At 46.8% G+C, this 12565-nt stretch overlaps 1 protein-coding gene across 1 annotated transcript in view; it reads right to left on the reverse strand.

The window, feature by feature from the left end:
• Positions 1-12565, reverse strand: part of LOC142289690 (contactin-associated protein-like 5) — a 766069-nt gene that overhangs the window by 577118 nt on the left and 176386 nt on the right. The window contains exon 9 of the mRNA XM_075333618.1: positions 3589-3760. Within this exon, the coding sequence (XP_075189733.1) occupies positions 3589-3760 (172 nt within the window). The remainder of the gene's footprint in view (positions 1-3588; positions 3761-12565) is intronic.

Below are 12565 nucleotides of genomic sequence, written 5' to 3' on the forward strand. Positions count from 1 at the left end.
GCAGCCCAGTACATGATACATTGCTGGAATCATGATCGCTGTCAATACCTTACGGTGCTCTGAGATTAGCTGGAAAAATGTCAACTTTTTTTTTAATGAAAAAAAAGTGTAATCCTCAGATTCCTGTTTCCTTGTATACATGCTGTGAATAAGAAATTGAATCTCCCCAAGCAGCAAACGAATCTACAAATGGCAAAAAATACTCTGTTTTCTGTAAAATTCTATGTTTATCAGTTGGGTATAATCTCACAGTAATTTTAATATGCCACTTCAGCTATGCATCTGACAACAGAAATTACTCTGTTATTATTTCTACAACTCTTTTTACAATGAAATAAAGGAACAGAAAGCGCAAAGACATTGGGTGTAGTCATTGAGAGGCCCTCAAAGCCTGGGAGCTCCACAAAGAAAGGGAATATTGATAACAGCACTTACTATAAAGTTGCTTCATTTTTAAGTTTATTTCTGCTGAGAAATAAAAAACAAACATGTCTGTGGGCCTCTTAACTACTGGGACAAATATATACCAGTAGGTTCGTAGTTGAATTGGGGAATCTATGATAGAGAAGGTTTTCAAACATTTTAGTGGGATTTGATTAGACTTCATATCAATACTCTTTAATCTCACTATACAGAAATTTTGAACCACTAAATGATATGATGGATTTGTGTCAGACTATTTTATATTGCGAGAACGTCTAGAAAGAAATAATGACATCATACCACAAGATGTTCATCTTAGAAGAGCATGAAAAGCTGTGAAAGGATGAATACGTTTCTCTAACAGCTATAGGCAAAGTCAATGCTGAGGTCAGGGGAACCCTAAAGCTGCAGCTGGACCTCGGTGCCCCCCTCAGCTCATCAAGTACATTGTGATGGCTGAGGGTGCTTGGATAAGAAAAAAAATCACACACCAGCTTCATGTTTCAATTATTACATCAGATGTTGATGGAGCTAAACCACAGGAATAATAGCCATACACAAAAAGGCCCAATAATATATTTCTCCCTCAGACATAAATAGCAATGCATAAAACAAATTAAACTGTCTTTGTAATTTTTTTTATGTTTTACTTTAAACAAAAAAAGTTTCTGGCTTTTGCTATTCATCAAAAGCACTCAATCAAACATCTATTCAGCCAGAAATTAATATTCACAAACTTGCTAATTAGGCCCAATTCACTGACTTGATTAGACTTTGGAGGCAGATACAAAATCTGTCAACTTTAGCTCAAATCCTGCAAAGGTGGCTTTAATTGGTCACAGAGAGCACAACTGGAAGGTGACACTATGCACAGTGATGGTCCTTTTCTTGTTTGCTAATTCCCTGGAAATACCTAAAAGAAGTCAATAATCGCCACAGCTTGACAGATTTCCTTACCTAACTATTACACTGGATTTAAACATCCCCGTTTAAGTGGTACACACTGTGATGTACGGAATGGTGGTCCACAGACCTGTACTTTATAGCCTCTTTTTTGTCAATGAAGCTGTTGAGTTTGAATGTGTGAACCCAGTCTTAAGGGCGCTTTACACGCTACAATATATCTTACGATGTGTCGGCAGGGTCACGTCGTAAGTGACGCACATCCGGCATCGTAAGTTATTGTAGCATGTAACAGCTACAAGCGATTGCAATTAAACGGTAAAACGTTCATCGCATGCACGTCGTTCAATTCTTAAAAATGGAACGTCAGGTTGTTCATCGTACCCGGGGTAGCATACATCGCAGTGTGTGACACCCCGGGAACGATGAACAGCAGCTTACCTGCGTCCTGCAGCTCCCGCCGGCTATGCGGAAGGAAGGAGGTGGGCGGGATTGTTTACGTCCCGCACATCTCCGCCCCCCCGCTTCTATTGGTTGGCTGCCGTGTGACGTCGATGTGACAACGAACGTCCCTCCCACTCCAGGAAGTGGTTGTTCGCCGCCCACATCGAGGTCGTATGGATGGGTAAGTACGTGTGACGGGGGGTTATTCGTTTGTGCGACACGTTCAACAAATTGAACGTGCCGCACATACGATGGGGGCAGGTACGATCGCATACGATATCGTATGCTGGATCGTATGGTGTAAAGCAGGCATTAGAGATGAGTCAAGAAATTCATATCAACCAGTTTCGTCTTCCATGGCAGCTGGGCTTGAGCAATTTCACTTCTGCACTGGATATCCTCTGTCCAGCAAACAGGCTACCTGTGCCATATTCTTGGCTTGAGCAACATCATGACATCACAAGAGGCATAGTCACTAGTGAACATTGCCCTAGTCCAGCGGTTACTGCCCTGGTCCTGCTGCTATATGGATGCCAATCCAAGGTAGTTCAAACCATTTTGCTCATTTCTGCTAATGATGATACATTAAAAACATTGATCTCTACAATTCAATCCCCAACATGATAAGAACATAAGACCTGACCATAATATAATTTTATTATACTCCATAACAGGAATATTACAACCCCAACATGACCTGAATGGAGACTGGGCATGATAATACAATTATGCTTTATGAATAGATCTCACCATAACCCAATCACTGGTCATTATGAAAATACAATTCTAGCTTACCGCATGCATAAAGGACTGCACCACGCAAAATAACCAGAATACAATTCTATTATTCTTAATAGACTATAAACTGCACGTGTCAATGTGACCTGGCATGATTCTAATAATCTATTTATGACAGATTACATTTCCACATTAATAAAAGCGAGATAATGTAGAGAATAGGCAAAAAAACTTGATGGGAATCCAGGCCCCGGCCATGTGACCTGGTTACAGAAACAGCCAAGCGCTGCTGAGATATGCTGTTTCCACAACTCCAATAAAAATGTATTAAGAAAAAGGATAGGCAGAAAAGAAATAAAAAAAGAGTGAAAAATGAAATAGTATGAAAGTAAATAGTAAAGAAAAATTTAAAAGAGATAACAAGCTAAAGAGAAGAGAAAGGTAAAACCAAAAAATAAGGTGAAACATGAAGGAAAAGGAAAAGGTCAAAGGAAAGTAAAAAGAAATAGAGGAAGAGTATACAGTGAAAGGAGTATAAAAAAAGAAAAAAGGTGGAGGAGGAAGAAACGTGAATAACGGTAAATATTAAAATAAAAGGAAATGTAAATGAAAGAAAAAGAAGAAAAAGAGTTAGGAGTAGCGGACAAAGGAAAAGAATAGAAAAGGAAGAGGAAAGATGGAAAAGAAAAGAAAACAGTGCAAAGAAAAAGGCTAATAAAAGAGAAGAAAAAATCAGGATAAACAGAGGATGAAAGAAGAATAAAAAGGATAGATAGGAAAGAAAACCAAAAAGAGGATGAAACAAGAAAATAAGATAAGGAAAAACAGAGGGGGAACAGAAAAAGATATGGAGACTAAAGATGAGCGTAGAGCAGAAAGGCGATACAGAGAAAAGTGGAAAATAAGATGATAACAGAAGGTCAATCATATATCTATTCTACTTCTAATGGCAATATTTTAATAAACATTGTCATCTTCTTCTGAGCTGCTGCCCGGATACACAGAGTTGAAATCTTCTGTATGCATATTTTCCCTTTTTGTGGATTCATATATATTGTAAAGAATAGGAATGGGAATTACCTGTCCTTAATGCCGCACATATCGATCTGCAATTCAGTGAAGTTCCCCAGGGCTCCGCGCTGCACTGAGATGAGGTCCTTGGGCTGATTATCAATAAATATGAGCCTCATACATCCTTGGAATGAAGAAATGGGATTTGTACAGAAGGAATCTGCCAGCGGATCCGGACAACCTGTTCAGTGAGAGACAGACTCAGCATCTAATCACATTTTGGATAATACATTTATATTTTATGAGCACTATTGATGGATGACCCTGAGGACTCAATATTCTCCATGCCTCCTTTATTTCATAAGCTTTGTCATAAAATTCTCAGGTTATGAAAGAAAGAAATCAACATGGCAGATGGTGAAAAGCACAACTTTCCTAGCATTCTCAGTGTCTGCATGAGCTTCTTATCATCACTTCTGTTAAGCATTGATTATTAAATGTCAGTGAGATTTGGTTCTCATTTATTTATTAGTTTATTTGATTTTCATGGGATACAAATTTAAGACCAGACATTGAAGACAGTTAAAGTGAAAATCACGTAAAGACAGGGGCTGTCTAACAATTTTTAAGTTGGTCGAGCAAAACCCATTGCATTCATGGCAGCCCATGTTTATCCTCTGTATAGAATCATATCGCCAAAGATCTTACACTTACTACATAGATACAGGAACAGAACCAAGTTTAGTACACAGACACAGGAACAGAAAAAAACATTCCAAAAAAGATCAGATAACATAGCCATGTTTACTACATAGATACAGAAACAGCATAATGCTTTGTTTATGGATCCAATAACAGAACTAACAGACAACATACTGTAAATTCAATGTTAGAACTAAGAACTAAGCTTAATATATAATGTAGATCCAATAGGAGAAACAAGCTTACTATATAAATAGAGGAACAGAACTAAGCTTACTACATAGCTTTGGTAACAGAACTAAGCTTAAAGAACCAAGCTTGCTACATAGATCCAATAATAGAGCTAAGTTTACAAGCTAGTGATCACAGTGCTCACAGGACCTGTGTGATATCACCGTTATGTGATCAGTCACATGATCAGAAGCTGCTGCACCAGGGGACTCCGCTCTGTGTATGCAGGACTCTGCTGTGCAGGAATATGAAGCGGAGCCGTGGGTGTAATGTGCGGGGGCGGAGCAGCGCATGTGATGTGCAAAAATGGCAAAAATCGTTGATCGTTGACACGTCGCTCCTTTTCATAATATCGTTGCTACTGCAGGTACGATGTTGTTCGTCGTTCCTGCGGCACCACACATCGCTACGTGTGGCACCGCAGGAACGATGAACATTTCCTACCTGCGTCCACCGGAAAAGGAAGGAAGGAAGAAGGTGGTTGGTAGTGATGAGCGAGTACTAAAAAGCTCGGGTGCTCGAAGCTCGGGCCGAGCCTCCCAAGATACTCGTGTACTCGGGCCGAGCAACGAGCCCAATGTTATCCTATGGGAGACCCGAGTATTTTTGTGAAATGACCCCCCGGCAGCATGGAGAAACCCTAAAAATGGCACAAAAGTCTCAGAAGAGTGCTCAAATGACATGGCAACAGCATGGGGAAGACCCCTTGAAGCATTTATCACTCAAAAGTCACAGCTGTGAACAATTTTGTCCGCGTTTCACGCCATTTTTACGGACTCACCAGAAAACCTTCCAAAATGACCCCAAAATGATTTTTCATGGCAGAAATGTTAAGGGCACATACCCAATAGTGAGATAGAGCTGGTGTATGTTACTTTTTGAGATTAATACATGAAAGATTTTACGTGAAAACATTGTGTGGCACTCCGATGTCCCTGAGAAGAGACGTACATGAAGGCCTCTTGAGTCTAATGTGCCCATTTTGAGGAAGTGAGTCTTTGTAGTATTTTCCTTTGCCAGGGCAGTCCAAAATTGTGAGGTTCACCAATGCCCCTGCATAGAGACGTGCATGAGGGCCTGTAAACCTGAAGTGCCCATTGTAAGGAAGTGGGTGTATTATAGTATAGCCCTTTGGCAGGGCAGCCAAAAATTGGGAGGCTCCACATTGTCTCTGGATAGAGACGTGCATGAGGGCCTGTAAACTTGAAGTGCCCATTGTAAGGAAGTGGGTGTATTATAGTATAGCCCTTTGGCAGGGCAGCCAAAAATTGAGAGGCTCCACATTGTCTCTGGATAGAGACGTGCATGAGGGCCTGTAAACTTGAAGTGCCCATTGTAAGGAAGTGGGTGTATTATAGTATAGCCCTTTGGCAGGGCAGCCAAAAATTGGGAGGCTCCACGTTGTCCCTGGGTAGAGACGTGCATGAGGGCCTGTAAACTTGAAGTGCCCATTGTAAGGAAGTGGGTGTATTATAGTATAGCCCTTTGGCAGGGCAGCCAAAAATTGGGAGGCTCCACGTTGTCCCTGGGTAGAGACGTGCATGAGGGCCTGTAAACTTGAAGTGCCCATTGTAAGGAAGTGGGTGTATTATAGTATAGCCCTTTGGCAGGGCAGCCAAAAATTGGGAGGCTCCACGTTGTCCCTGGGTAGAGACGTGCATGAGGGCCTGTAAACTTGAAGTGCCCATTGTAAGGAAGTGGGTGTATTATAGTATAGCCCTTTGGCAGGGCAGCCAAAAATTGATAGGCTCCACATTGTCCCTGGATAGAGACGTGCATGAGGGCCTGTAAACTTGAAGTGCCCATTGTAAGGAAGTGGGTGTATTATAGTATAGCCCTTTGGCAGGGCAGCCAAAAATTGGGAGGCTCCACGTTGTCCCTGTGTAGAGACGTGCATGAGGGCCTGTAAACTTGAAGTGCCCATTGTAAGGAAGTGGGTGTATTATAGTATAGCCCTTTGGCAGGGCAGCCAAAAATTGGGAGGCTCCACGTTGTCCCTGGGTAGAGACGTGCATGAGGGCCTGTAAACTTGAAGTGCCCATTGTAAGGAAGTGGGTGTATTATAGTATAGCCCTTAGGCAGGGCAGCCAAAAATTGGGAGGCTCCACGTTGTCCCTGGATAGAGACCTGTTAGGTTCTTAGTGCCTCCGTGCTTGCATTTAAAAACCGCACGTGTGTGCCTGTTGGTGGCAGCTTTCCGCTGCACTTGTGTGCGTTTTGCAAAAACTTGGATATAACGCACAAGTCTAGTGAATACACATCAGCACAGCATTGCAAAATGCGCAAGGGCGTTGGCAAGGAACAAGGAAGTGGACGTGATGGTGGTGCAGGCAGAGGCCGAGGTCGTGGGCAAGCTCTAATTTCGCCACAACAGAGGGCCACATCTAGTCGCTCGCACGTCCTGTCCCAAATTCTTGGGGACCGCAGCAGTACACCGCTCTTGAACCAAGACCAGTGTCAACAGGTTGTTAGTTGGATAGCGGATAATGCTTCCAGTCAGATTGGCACCACCACAAACACTCTGTCTTCCACACGGTCAAGTGTCAGTAGCCGTGATACTGCACCGCACATTTCAAAACCTGATCCTCCTTCCTACCACCAGGCCGAGTACACGTCCACGGACATTACTGATCCCACACTTGGACACTCGGAAGAGCTGTTCGTTCACGTTTCCATTCCCACATTCTGGCCTCTCGCCAGCTCCTGTTGAAGTGGGCCATGACGAGATTGTATGTACAGATGCCCAAATATTTGAGCAGCCACGTTCTCACGAAGTTGGCAACGTGTCTCAACAAGGGGTGGACGATGATGAGACACAATTGTCAGGAAGTCAGGAGGAGGAGCAGGGTGCGGAAGAGGAAGACGACGTGGTGGATGATCCAGTAACTGACCCAACCTGGCAGGAGGATATGCAGAGCGAGGACAGCAGTGCACAGGGGGAGGGAGGCGTAGCATCCCAACAGGCAGTAAGAAGCAGGGTGGTGACCCCAGGCAGACGTCAGGCAACTGTTCCCCGGAACAACACGACACAAGGTGCCTGTACAAATGTTAGGTTTTCCCGAGTCTGGCAGTTTTTTAAGTTGGCTCCAGATGATTCTAAAAAGGCCATTTGCAACACCTGCCGTGCCAGCATCAGCAGGGGTACCAAATCTAGCAGCCTGACCACCACCAGCATGATCAGGCACATGTCAGCAAAGCACCCGACTTTGTGGGATGTACAACAGAGTCGAGGAGCAGTGCTTGCTGATGTCACTGCTTCGTCTTCGCTTGTTGTGCATGCGAGCCAATCCCCTGTCCATGCTGCCTGAGAACAAGCCTCCTCCGGCCCTGCACCTGCAGTTGCCCACGCAGAAATAACACCATCATCAAGCACGTCCTTGTCCCAGCGCAGCGTTCAGTTATCCATTCAGCAAACCTTTGAACGCAGGCGCAAATACACTGCCAACGACCCACATGCCACACTTCTAAATGCTAACATTTCGTGACTGCTTGCGCTGGAAATGTTGCCTTTTAGGCTGGTTGAGACAGAAGCATTCCGCGACCTGATGGTGGCAGCTGTCCCACATTACTCGGTCCCCAGCCGCCACTATTTCTCCCGGTGTGCCGTCCCCGCATTGCTAACCACGTGTCACAAAACATCACACGTGCCCTGAACAACGCTGTTTCAGCCAAAGTCCACCTAACCACAGACACGTGGACAAGTGCATGTGGGCAAGGCCGCTACATCTCGTTGACGTCACACTGGGTTAATATTGTGGAAGCTGGGACCCAGTCTGAGCGAGGGACGGAACACGTCCTTCACACACCAAGTTTTGCAGGCCCTACCTCAGTCAGGGTTTCACCCACACTCTACAGCTCCGGAATGTCATGCTCCTCAGCCTCCTCCTCCTCCTGCGCATCCTCATCCACTTTACCCTACACACCAGTCCCAAGCTGGAAGTGTTGCGGGCGGAGGAGGGGACGCTGCGCTCTCCCACTGCTTGGGTCCGGCTGCCGCTGCTCTACGGCTGCTGCTGCTCGGTGGCTCGAGCGATAGCCGGATCCCGGGGACTCGAGCGGCGCTCATCGCCCGTGAGTGAAAAGGGGTCGTTTGGGTTTTGGGGATATTGTCCGTGACGCCATCCACGGTTGTGGTGATTGTGTGGACACCACCGCTGCTCTGGACGGGGATCCCGGGAGCCTGTGACAGGGAGCAGCTTTGTTGTTATTTCTCCACGCCGTGGGTAAGGGGGTTGGTTGTCCCAGGGCCCGGTGATGGGGTAGAGATGGATGACAGGCGGGTTGCAGGGCCTGATGAGGTGCAAGGTCGCAGGGGCAGCGCTGTGCCGCACGGCACGGAGGTACTCACTCAGCCCAATGATGATGACACAGTTCACGGTAAAACAAGTGGCTGGATGGACGGGTCCCTCGGACGGCTGCGGTTGTTCCTCCCTGCAGGTTAGTGATGACTGTCTCTCCCTGCACCTAAGTTCAGTGTTGGTAGTGATGGTTTCCCACCGGTAACCCGCTCCCCGACCTGGATATGGGCCGGAGGAGCCCCTTTTGCCCACAGGCGCTGGCCCTGGGAGACGGTTGCCCTTGGCGGTGGCGGTGTCTCCCCTTCACGGTTGGACGGTTGCCTTCTATCGTGACTTGGCTGTTTGGAAACCCTGAGGTCCCCTTCACTAACGGATTTGGCAAATTCACGGCGACACCAAGCCTTGCCGGGATCCGAAAGGCCCTTGCCAATGGTGCTGGCTTCTCTTTGTATACCGGTTCGGTACGGCCGGGTCACCACCCGTCCATGGTCCTTACGGCAGACTCCAATCGGCCTCCACTGCAGACGGTCACCACATCCTGCCAACCTTGCTGTCCTGTCCGGGCCACACACCCGGACCAACTTCAGGCTCTTTGCTGTCACTTTTCTCCTCTCTACTACTTTCCTCCTTCAACTTCCTTAGCTTAACTCTCACTGCCTGTTTTTTCCCTCCTCCTTGGTGGGTGGAGACCAACCGCCTGGCTCCACCCCCTGGTGTGGACAACAGCCCCTGGGGAAGGCAACAAGGATTTTGTGTTTTGACTATGATATGCCTGCAGGGAGTGTGGGGTGTGTAAGTGTTGTGCTCTGTGGCCCCTGGCTTGTCCAGGGCGACACAGAAGCACTGCAGCACTGCCTCGGCGAAGCGGCAACAGGCTGTGCTGAAGCTAATCTGCATAGGTGACAAACCCCACAATGCAGAAGAGGTGTGGAGTGGACAGCTCTGAAACAGCAGGCAGATCACTGGCTCACACCTCTGAACCTAAAGCCAGGAAAGGTCGTGTGTGACAATGGCCGGAACCTGGTGGCGGCTTTGAGGCGAGGCCAGCTGACACATGTTCCATGCGTGGCCCATGTGCTCAACCTCGTGGTTCAGCGGTTTCTAAAGTCATACCCAGAGCTGTCTGATCTGCTGGTAAAAGTTCGCCGCCTGTCTGCACATTTTCGAAAGTCACCTACTGCTTCAGCCGGCCTTGCTGGCTTTCAGCGCCATTTGCATCTTCCGGCTCACAGACTGGTGTATGATGTCCCCACGCGTTGGAATTCAACTCTGCACATGTTGGTCAGGATATGTGAGCAGAAGAGGGCAGTTGTTGAGTACCTGCATCACCTAAGCCGTAGGGAAATGGGTCAAACTCCACACATAACACCTGAGGAGTGGAGATGGATGTCCGACCTATGTACCATCCGCCAAAACTTTGAGGACTCCACCAAGATGGTGAGCGGCGATGACGACATTATTAGCGTCACCATACCGCTTCTCTGCCTTCTAAAATGGTCTCTGCTCAAAAAACAACCATGATGCATTGCAGGCGGAGCGCGATGAGTTTGAGCAAGAAACAGTAGTGGGTGTGGGTGATAACACACAGCCCAGCCTCGTCTCATCACAACGTGCAGTGGAGGACTATGACGAGGAGGAGGATGAAGACATGGAGCAACTCTCTGGCCAAATTGAGGATATGACATGCAGTCATATCCTCGGTTCAGCGTGGCTGGCCAGAGGACAGGGTAGATAATGATGAGGAGGAGGAGGAGGAGGACAGCATGTTCAGTCATCGTGTTGGTCAGGATACTGAAGTGATGGCTGTTAAGAGTCTGGCACACATGGCTGACTTTATGGTAAGCTGCCTGTCTCGTGACCCTCGCGTTAAGAACATCTTGGCCGACAATCATTACTGGTTGGTAACACTGTTAGACCCACGCTAAAAGGAGAACTTTATGTCTCTTATTCCCGAGGCGGAGAGGTCAGGCAAAATGCAGCAGTTCCAGAAGGCCATAGTCACGGAAGTAGGCAAAGCATTCCCCTCACAAAACGATAGCGGCATAGGTCAGGAATCAGTGGACAACCAAGGCGTACAGCCGAGAGGGGCACAAGTCCAATCCGCCAGAGGTAGGGGAACAGTCTTTAAGATGTGGGACAGTTTTCTCAGCCCCTCACATACCACAGCCCCTGAGGTGCGGGGTAGTGCCACAAGAAATCCTAAGTTTGCCCAGATGCTCAAGGAGTACCTTGCAGATCAAACAACTGTACTCTGACATTCCTCTGTGCCTTACAATTAATGGGTATCCAAGCTGGACACGTGGCATGAATTGGCTCTCTACGCCTTGGAAGTCCTGGCCTGCCCTGCCGCTAGCGTTTTGTCAGAGCGTGTTTTTAGTGCCGCAGGTGGAATCATTACAGATAAACGCACCTGCCTGTCAACTGTAAATGCTGACAGGCTGACTCTAATCAAGATGAACAAGGGTTGGATTGGGCCAGACTTCACCACACCACCAGCAAATGACAGCGGAATTTAAAGTTTGTAACGGGATTTTGCCATGTACCTCCACTCACCCATGGTAAGACACTTCTGGACTTTGGCTAATCGCTGGACTGCTCCTCCTTCTCCTCATGCGCCATCATGCTGACCGTTACAAGAGTTAGGCCTTTGTTTCAGGTATACCCCCAGTGGTAAATTTTTTCGCCCATTCTTTCAGAATGGGCATTACAACGACAGGAGACCCGCTCCTTTGCAATGGGAACAATGTTTTGAGGCCCTCATGCACATCTCTATCCAGGGACAATATGGAGCCTGACGCTGCCACCGACAGGCACACACATGCGGTTTTTAAAAGCAAGCACGGACGCAATAAGAACCTAACAGGTTTTTAGGAGCGACAATTACTGAGAAGTCTGACACTATCAGCCACTGCTGACTGACGTGTATTATACACTACACTTGTGCGTTATATAATAGTTTGTGAAAAACGTGCACCTGTACGCTGCCACCGACAGGCACACACGTGCGGTTTTTAAATGCAAGCACGGACGCAATAAGAACCTAACAGGTTTTTAGGAGCGACAATTACTGAGAAGTCTGACACTATCAGCCACTGCTGACTGACGTGTATTATTCACTAGACTTGTGCGTTATATAATAGTTTGTGAAAAATGCACACAAGTGCACCTGTACGCTGCCACCGACAGGCACACACGTGCGGTTTTTAAATGCAAGCACGGACGCAATAAGAACCTAACAGGTTTTTAGGAGCGACAATTACTGAGAAGTCTGACACTATCAGCCACTGCTGACTGACGTGTATTATTCACTAGACTTGTGCGTTATATAATAGTTTGTGAAAAACGTGCACCTGTACGCTGCCACCGACAGGCACACACGTGCGGTTTTTAAATGCAAGCACGGACGCAATAAGAACCTAACAGGTTTTTTGGAGCGACAATTACTGAGAAGTCTGACACTATCTGGACTGTTTTAGACTGTGTACACCAGCCCCAGATATGATGAAGGCTGGTATACGGTCACCACTAGGAATGGCTATATACCCTGCCTGCCTGCCTGCCTGTATACTGCTACAATAGTCCTGACAAGGACTCTTCTGGTCACTAGCCTGTATTCCAACCTGGCTATACCCTGCCTGTATATAGCAACAATAGTCCTGAGAAGGACTCTGCTACTGTACTCCGACCTGGCTATACCCTGCCTGCCTGTATACAACTAGAATAGTCCTGAGAAGGACTTTTGGTCACACTGTTTGCAGCCCTGCTACGGAAATAGCTATAAAGGGCCGCAAACCTTTCCCTGAAGCAGCGACACT

The sequence above is a fragment of the Anomaloglossus baeobatrachus genome, chromosome 2 (assembly GCF_048569485.1).
Source record: "Anomaloglossus baeobatrachus isolate aAnoBae1 chromosome 2, aAnoBae1.hap1, whole genome shotgun sequence".
Classification (NCBI taxonomy): domain Eukaryota; kingdom Metazoa; phylum Chordata; class Amphibia; order Anura; family Aromobatidae; genus Anomaloglossus; species Anomaloglossus baeobatrachus.